This window comes from Tiliqua scincoides, chromosome 2 (assembly GCF_035046505.1).
Source record: "Tiliqua scincoides isolate rTilSci1 chromosome 2, rTilSci1.hap2, whole genome shotgun sequence".
NCBI classification, from domain to species: domain Eukaryota; kingdom Metazoa; phylum Chordata; class Lepidosauria; order Squamata; family Scincidae; genus Tiliqua; species Tiliqua scincoides.
The window spans coordinates 186,971,980-186,981,622 of record NC_089822.1 but is presented as its reverse complement, the minus strand read 5'-3'; the positions used below and the strand labels follow the sequence as shown (position 1 = coordinate 186,981,622).

Genomic DNA, 9,643 nt, shown 5'->3' with positions numbered 1-9,643 from the left:
GCTAAGAACTTACCAAGAAGCAGGGCCTCTGAGGGGGATTTTATCAGGGGATACAAAGCTTCTTTTGGGCCCCTTTGCAAAAGGGGAGGGGTGAAACTGGCAGAGGGTGGTGACGGGTGAGTAGAATGGGGGCAGGGGGGTGGAACAGGGTGGGGAGAGGGTGGATACAGCTGGAAAAGTCTTTGGAGCCCAGGTATATCCACCCATGTGGCAGCTAGATACTGTAAGTAATATGGAAAACCAAACATCTAAGTTTCCCTAAAACCTTTTAAATATAGAAGATCATGTAAAAAATTCACATCATATTTAAGCTCACATTAGAGTGGAAAGTGTAGTGTGCATACCAAAACGTGTTTCTGCAGAAACTAGCCCCACAGCTGAATCCCTGAGCTTCTTTACACTCCATGGCAAGCATATCCACAAGCCAAAGAACTACTGTAGCAGGCCAGTTTCCTCCCAGGTTTGACACTGTGTTAAGGTGTATCATGTATGCATTCCTGGCCCAGCATATATGGCTTGCCAGTAGCTGCAGCCGCACGCTCATGGTAGTGTCCCTAGCATCTTGTGCAGGCAACAAATCTGAGTAGATAGGAAAACGTAAGATCTAAGGAGATTTCTGGGCTCCCTCCTTTGGCTCCTACGCCCATTTTTTGACTCTGGCCTGGGTACAAATTACCCTCTTTACCCCCCCCTTTCCTAGGCCTTGCCAAGAAGTACAAGTAAAAATATTGGAATGCTTCTTATTTGCATGTTAGCTGTGTTTCTCTTATCTTTTAAAGAAATTTTGGTACCACAAGGATGGAAAGCCAGGTATTTTTTCTCCAGTTATGGTCAGTCTTGCCTCCCTAAGTGGGGCTATAAAGATCTCAACTATGTGAATGCAGCAGAACATCTAAGAACAATCTTTCAGGTAGAGGCCAATTGAGATCTAATCAGGATACTGGCTTGATGCTGAAAGCAGTTATTCTGAGAAACAAGATAGGATGCTATGCTCGATATAGGGGAATAGCCTAGACTTTGAGCAACAGAATTGCAAGGAAAGGACTTAATTGCTCAAATGTAGGTAAAACTTCCCTTCTTGCAATGTTAACATTTTAGTATTGCATATTTAGTTAAAATCTAATGAAATTAGGTGAGCTTATGGCCAGTGATTTCAAGAGGCTTAAGCATGACTTACTCTGTATAGAATTGCAGCCATTATCTCTTAGTGAGATGTTGAAAGCATTAGACATAACCAGTGTTCATTAAACTTTACACTATTGTTGCTGAATGATACAGCCTCTTGGTTTTGCTCCTGTAAATGGCTTGTTTCTGCTCTCAAAGTATGCAAGAGTAGGTTTCCTTACCCATGGGTTGCACCCTATATTTAGATAGTGGTGGTACTTCTGATGAAGTTTAAAAGGAATGTTGAAAAAGGGAACAGTCCATTTATAGGATTATAGTCCCCAGTGGTCCATTTTTGAATGGACAGTCTGGTGGATTACTTTTATTTATAAAGCCATAAACAAATTTTGAACATAAAAGCAAAAAAATACAAGCTCAAAGTTAAAATAAAAAATTACAACAGATAATAGTTGCTGAACAAAAGAATTGCTGCAGAACATTTATCCCTGCTACATACATACAGTGGTTTTATGATTTATTGAAGTGGTATTTCCATGACTGGTACACTCAAACAGACTTCAGGAAATGAAATATATAATTAGGAAGAATTGAAATTGCCCTATATGAATTAAAAACCCTGTTGAGTAAAAACATGAAGGGCAAAGCTTTCATTTATAAACTCATGTTGATACAAAATATTTCATATAGCATTTTAAAGACATACATTTTTGGTATTTAAATGACGTGTTGCTGTATGGTAAGTCTATTTCTCTTGCTAATTCACCATTCCTTGTTGATGAATGAATGAACTATTGAGTTCAAAAAATATACAGCTTCTGCTCCTAATTAGGTGTGGTGGTTCTGACAGTACAACTTAGATAAATTTTGTTCTGATCCTGATTTACTTGTGTGCTGCTCATGATCTGCATGGTGATGTCCATCTTCATAAAGAATCTGTACCCTTGATAACTTTGTGCTTGAATTAGGGCAGGGGCATTTTATAGAACTTCCATTGTGTCTGTCAGCCAAGGGTGGTGTGCTTGGAAGGCAGGAACAAAGGAAGCGGCCTGAAAATTGATGTGGGATTCCAAAATCTGTAGCACTACTGTCCCAGAATCCCTTGGTGTATCAGACAAGTTGCACTTTGAAGACCAAGAGGATGAAGCAAGAAAAAAATGGAATGTTGAAGCCTGAGTTACTTAAATGAAAGCAATGCAAGAGAAGATGAATCAAAGTCTACTCCATTCAGTATAGTTTTACGCTGTGGTTGGCCTATCCAAGGTCACTCCAAAAGTGCATCTTTCATTTAAACCATTCGATATAACTTGTTAATCAATTTCCATGGTGCTAATGCATTTGCTTGTCTGTGCTACTATCCACATGTAATGACTCAAAGTGGGCATGATATCTCCTAAGTATGTGAAAAATGAGTGCATTCTTCTTTGGTCCATGACATATGCAGGCCTGAAACGGAAGAATGCTATGGAAAGATTTGTTTTAAATTGCTGATTGGACTTATTCATTTATTTACCGGTATCCTGTGATTTTTCGGGAGGCAACTTCCTAGATGTACAAAGAAAGCAGGTTTGTTGCCTCAGAAATATAAACTTTTCTACTAAATGCTTCATTTTGCATTGATAGTGCTCTCCTATCCAGATTTCTCAATTGTTTGCAAATCTAGATTGTGGCTATAATTTTTTCTTAAAGTGGATGCCAAACACTGGCTGGTATTATTGGGCAACAGTGACGATTGCAACTCTTGCCGAAGTATAAGAGTAGAAGCACTACTGGGGCCTCCAAGCTCATAAACTGTGTTCACTGGGATTATGCGCCCTTCTTTTACATGCTCAGTGGGAGCAATCCATATGTAAAGACCTATTCAGATTTAAGAATCCCCCCTAATTTGATAATGCAAAGGCACAATTGTCCTTGCTTTCAGGTAGATGTATATTTAAAAACAGTAACAGGAAAGCCTTTTAAAAAAAACTAAGAAAAAATGACAGGTATGTAAATGTCATCAGAAAATTTTATAGGTACTAAATATACCTGTTCCTGACTTTGAATAATTGGACAGATTCTTTGGAGTGGGAATTTAGAATACTTGAATGGTGTGGCAGTCTGAATGTGCTGTATATAGCTCTACCACTTAATAAACAAAGGCTCAAAATGGCTGTTAAGGTTTATGCTGGAGTGGTTGAGCTTGTATGGGTATGTTATGCAAAATGTTAAGATTTCTAAGTGATTCAGAATATCACTGGAGGAAAAGTTAAAGGGAGGGGGTGACACACCTCTAGTACAAAAACTAAGTTGAACTTATTCCAAAGGTTAAAGGAGAAAAGTTAAGCTTTTATGGTCTTGTCTTAAAAATAGCTTGATATTAAAAGATGCTTTCAGATTTTTGTACAGCAGTAACAACATTGAGTGCTATGTGTGAAATAGAAGGGAATCTGCAACATCTGTACTCATGTTAGTAGTCTCCCCTTTTAGCATACGCCATTTTTGTAAATGGAAAATATGTAAACTGGATCTTCATTGTAAAAATCTGGCACGATTTTCTATGCTGGTATAGTTCAGTAAAGTTACATTACTATGATAAATATGGCCTCTTATTTTGTGAGTTTATCAGTATAATAAACATTCAAAACGGGTAGATGGAAATGCAACATCTGCCAGCTGGAACTTGGAAAGAGAAGGTAAAACTGACAATTGGCTTAAAAGATTTTAGATGGCAGTTAGCTCAGTATTACTATGCTGTTAAATCACACCTAAGCCTGTATCTAATTCCAGCTATAATGGAGATTAGGCAGCAGTGCCAGCCACCCGCCCCCCAGTAGCAATTTGTTTAACCCTTGATGCACATAGCCTAATCTACCCTGACAGTTTTGTGACCCAACAACAATTGGGTCATGACCCACTGGTGGGTCCTGGGCCCACAGTTTTGAAACTGCTGATCTAGACCAGGGGTCTCTAAACTTTTCAGCCGAAGGGCCGCATCAAATATTTGGCACAGTGTCAAGGGCTGGGGAAAAATAATAATTAAATATATAATTTAAATAAAGACATTAGAGGAACTTAGATGATTGAATAAATGAATGAATGGGCTCAAATGCCCAGGATTTCTCCAAACACAAACACAGCCCAAAGCTCATACTTAAATGGACCCCAATTTCCCCACCCCACAAGCACAACTCCAGGTATGTTGTCAGCTGGGCCAGAGGCTCTCAGGGGATCAAAGGCTGACCACAGGCTGGCTAGAGCCTCGTTGCGGGTCGCATCTGGCCCCTGGGTCAGGGTTTGGAGACCCCTGATCTAGACTATTCAGTGTACGGGTTCAGAGAAGGAGGTGGAGTATTCTGAGCGAGCTGTAATGCATCAGAAAAGCATCCATTAGGAGGCATAAGCAGTCACCTTTCCCTAATAGTGAGAATGAATAACACCTGATAACAGGTCCAGGAAAGCGCACTGCCTCCAAATTCCTTTTTTTAAAGGCACAAAATGATATGAGATGTTTGAACAGCTAATGGAATGTGATTTGGCTGGAAATTATACTCTTCCTAATAGGTAGGCCTTTATGTATTCCATGAATTCACACAATGCAGCATTTGATACAGGGTGCAAAATGCAGCAATTCCCAAGCACAGGATTTTAAAAAGAGTTTTTATGGCTGCTTGGTAAGCTTTCTAGTGATGGGAGATGTAGCTTCTTGGGGCTTTGCAAAACTCCTTGTTCTTCCTGCATACCTAGCAGAAACAGAACAAGCAAGCACAATACAGATTTGCATAATTAATACAGCTTGTCTCAGCATACAATTTGATTTTTTTTTAAAGCAAGCAGTGCACAAAACCTTCTCTGTAGCTGTTTGTGACACTTGTGCAGCCACAAACCCTACTGCAATTTTCTAAAGATGTTGAATATGCTATTAGGGAGCTCATCACAGGTACAAAATATTCAGAAAATGAAATATGTCTGATAAAAGCACAAGCCAGACAAAATAAATGCATGTTAAGTTTGCAAAAGAAAAAAGAAAAAAGGCTCCTGTCTTCTAGAATTTACATAGTGGAGAAAAATGGAGCAACAAAATAAGTTCACATCTGTCTAATACTATTGTTTTGAAGACAAAATAATGGAATATTGATAAGACTTTGAAACAGCCTGTGCGTATTTTCTCTATCACATGATAGTTCTTCCTTTTTTCAGGTTATCTTCAACTCCTGAACTATCTGTCCTAAAGGAAATACACAGCTGTGAAGAAGCCTGTAACCTTTCTAATCTCAAACATAAGGCATAAAAATGTATTCCACATTTTTATAAGCTAGTCAGATCAGCCACTTTACGTTCCCCCCCTCAGGCATTGTAATAAACCAGACACAACAATGCTCTGTCTGCTGTTTTAGACATCCCTGTAATGTTGGCAAGAGGTCTGTATAACTGAAAGGTTCAGTCTCTTGTGACAGCAAGAAATCAAGGTTTAACATTTATAGCACCTCTGAGCTATTGTTCCAAATCTGTGCGTTCTGTTTTTCTTTTACCTGGTTTGCGAGACAATGCAATGCAATTCACTTCATTACTTGATCGAAACCTAGTCTGTTCCTGCTTTCTTGTTTTTGTTTTTAAAAAGAGACTTTGATGCTGTTACTGAGATAAGCAACACTTTCAGTGCTCCAGTGTTTTCCAATTACTAAGTTACTGACACAGCTTTCACCTGACTTTGAGAATGCCATTTGATGGCTTGGGGTTGCTCCTGGGCAGCTTCCATAGGCAGTGGAACCACTCAGAAGACCAAAGTGCTTGATGAATTTGCAAGCCTCGCCGGTCATTGTAGTGGCACTATGTTTCTATTGAGACCATGCTGTACCCTGAGGAGTCGCTGGGCGTTACAGGTGAGTGCGGCACCGCCGAGCATTTAGAAGTAAGTCCTGATGTGCTTGTAGCAGTTTTGGTATTTGCAGATATAGGGAAAGGGTTGGTTTGGTTTCGGTGTGTGAAATCAGCAAGCTTGTCTGGAGTAAAAGCAGAGGATATGCACTGCAGCACATCCAAAGGGGAGGGAGGGGAATCTATAGCACTTCCATCGGAAGAAACTGGGCTGGCACAGCGTCCTTCTCCTTGTAGGTACCGAATGCACTTCTTTTTCCTCCTAAGAACAGTGAAGAGAGTTATCTGTAAATAAAGGGTGAATTTACAGGGTCATATTCTTAAAATGAAAGCATTATAATAGTCATTACAATTGTGTGGCTGAAGAGAAATGACTACACAGCAGGGAAAAACAATTTTGTTTCCTGTCATTCATGTCTGTCGACCCTTCTCTGCTGTATGTTGTTGCTAACATTTTTTTTGCAGTTTTTACCAGCAGGTGCCAGTATAACTTCACCACTGTAGTCTATTTCCAGGCAAGGAGCCATGAAATCAGATTACTTTTTCCCATGATATTAAAATACACAATTCATAAAGCAAAATCAGAAAATTCTGACCGTTTAAGTGTTTAGCTTACTTACCAAAAACAATTACATACATAGCAAGTAAGAAAAAGGAGGCCTCAAATTGCTGGACTGATATGCATTTACCTATAATCTCCATGTCGGAATAATCATGTACATTACATTAATACTTGTGTGAAAATAATTAGTTACACTGCACTTTATAAGTAAACCAACTGGAATACTGTTGTGCATAGCAACTTCTTAATGTGGGTACTTGCAATAAAATGAGGTCTTTTGCAGTACCTGGTGGTGCAAATGGTCTTTGCTGCACAAGGGGATCTATGCAAAGGGAGTGATAGAATTGAAGGTGGGGGGAGCACAAAGCTAAGTAGAACAGGTTGGCGTCAAGAGAATATCAGCAGTCAACCTATGACAATAGAAATGAGTACAGGTTGAGTATCCTATATCCCTGCTTGGGATTGGAAATTGATTTTTTGGTCCAGATTTTGGAATATTTGCATACACCTGAGATACCTTGGGAATGGGACCCCAAGTGTGTTAACATTTCACAGGTGGTTTTTGTGTTCACTTCAGAAGTGCTCTGTCTGCAGTCTGCTACCAGCTTGGTTTCCCTCTTTCCCACCTTCTCAGCTGGTTCACGCTGAGCAGAACTTCATAAAGCATCATGCTATGGCAAGGCATGTGAAAAATTCCTGCAGGTTTGCTGCAGGAATTGAGCCCACCAAAAAATTCAAAAGAAGTCTTACCAGCTTTTCTACAGGGTGATTAGCAGTGCTATGCTGGTCAGGTGTGGGGAAAAATTAAATAAAGTCATGGTCCCGAAAATGTCTGGATTTTGGATGACTGGATAAGGGGTAATCAACCTATATTCTCTTCCATAAGCACACCTGTTCTATTGCTAAGAGGTAGCCAAAGCCTTTACCGTTTCTGAAAACTAGGAATAAAGGTTCCTACTGCAGCAATTGAAATTATGTACAACTAGGCAAGTTCTGCACAAAAGCTTCTGAGTCTCCCGTGTGCTCAATTAGTAAATCTAATACCCACCTTAATACTGGTGTGCTCTGCCCAGCCTAATTTTGCAGTGGCATGGGTCACAGACACCATGACTTTTTCCAAAGCCAAAGTTTGGGATGTACATTTCTAAAGATAACCAACTAGAAGAGGCAAATCTCCAGTGGTTGTTTTTGAATATTTCCAATTTAGCCAGCTGTTGTACTTGAGGCACTTTTTTGCTACCCTGAGATATGTGGAATGTGAATGGAGTAGATTCCAGTTGGGGGAGGTAAGAAAGAACAGGTGGTCTTACCTGCTCAATGTAAGAAACTAGTTTTAAAGTCACTTCTGTTCTACTATATAGCTCCCAAGTGATCGCTGCTTCGAAATTAAAAGTTTGAGCAACCACAACCGCACATGTTACAACTCAGCTGCAGTCCCACCCATTCATGAGCAACCACTGTGCCATGGCACATTGGTGTGCCACGAATGGTTCACAGGTGTGCCACAGGAATTTGGGGGAAGACTATTTATTAGTAGGGCCAATAGGGAAGTGAGCCCCCCACTGGTAGCATGGTGTGCCTTGTCAAGTGTCAAAAACCTGATGGTATGCCTTGACAATTTTAGTGTCTTGTCAGTGTCCCATGAGATGAAAAAGGCTGAAAATTGCTACCCTAGAGCAGGGGTAGCCAAAATTTTTGGCCAGAGGGGCTGCATCAAATATGTGGGATGGTGTTGGGGGCTGGGGAAAAAATTTAAATATAAAATTTTTATAAATAAATTAGAGATGGAACTTAGATGAGTGAATAAATGAATGAATGGGCTCATTAATTCAACCTCTCTGGCCCTTAGAACACCCTCTAGAAGCAACCAGAGCACAGTTCCCCTCATGTTCGGCCAAGTGGGCCAGAGGCTTTCGGGACAAGAGGCTGGCCGCAGGCCAGACAGAAGCTCACCGTGGGCCGCATCTGGCCCCCAGGCCGGAGTTTGGCGACCCCTGTCCTAGAGGATTGATTTTTGAACTATCTTTGCATCCTTGTGTGCAAGGATGCAGGCATTTTGGAATGTTTGAATAGCTGCATTAGTATACTGTACTTTTTTTTTGCAGTAACGCCATCTTGAAAAGCCCTTCTGTATGGCCACAATCTGACACAGGGTTAGGCATGCTTAAGCACACAGAAATCAATGGGCTTCAGAACACCTGGGTTGGATTGTGGTCCACACCTCCTGATACAGACAGAAGGGCATAAAAATGTTTATTGGAACAGATTGAATTTTACCACAAGAGCTCAAATTAAAAAGCCAAGGCTGATGTGGTAGAAATAATTCTTATCTTTAGATTTTTAAAAAATGAACACTCTGACTCAAGCAACCCAGGCTCAAGAATCTTCTCTGAGACATGCTGCTATTCATGTCTCAGCAGTCACTGCTGTTCAGATAATAATCAAGTAATAGATGTGAACTGTCTATTGTCAATTCAACGCAGAGCCTTTCTTTCCCACACCCTTGGCTTTTAACAACTTGGGAACACTGAGAGCATGGAAGATCAGTTCACAATTCCCCTATTCCTACACAGCCAATCTGGCATACAAGTAAAAGTGTGACTTTCACCAAATGTCCAGGAAGGACTGAATAGGAATATGGGGGTGCACCTTCCATGAACCCCTGCTGGCTGTGCATGTGTAGACAGATGAAAAAGGGTATTGGGTCCTGAAAGTCTTCTGCATGTGGGCTCTACACCTACTGTGGACTGGATTGTAGCTGGAGTCTAGTTGGTTAAGCGTTTCTAATTCCTATATACGAAGAACACTGTGAATTCTAGTTGGCTCCCCTGGTAATGCAGGACATCAAAGAAGTTGCAAGAGAACCACATTTCCAAATAGAAGATTTACATCATTCTTTCCTGCACTCCTTTCCTGAGTAGAGGCGGAGAACAGTTAAAGCGCCTATCTTTGGACCTAATCTAGTGATTTCTATTGGTTCAGTTTGCAAAATGGAAAGAACCAGTGTGAATGTACTTGAAAGAGGCAGAACTCAGATATCACAAAGCATATGAATCTGATACTACTGCATATTTAGTACCAGAAAACGAAGTACTGTACACT

At 40.4% G+C, this 9,643-nt stretch overlaps 1 protein-coding gene across 1 annotated transcript in view; it reads right to left on the bottom strand.

The window, feature by feature from the left end:
• Window positions 1-5,931: 5,931 nt before the first annotated feature.
• Window positions 5,932-9,643, bottom strand: part of TCF7 (transcription factor 7) — a 150,189-nt gene continuing 146,477 nt past the window's right edge. Inside the window, exon 14 of the mRNA XM_066614867.1 lies at window positions 5,932-6,241. Coding sequence (XP_066470964.1) covers window positions 5,932-6,241 — 310 coding nt within the window. The remainder of the gene's footprint in view (window positions 6,242-9,643) is intronic.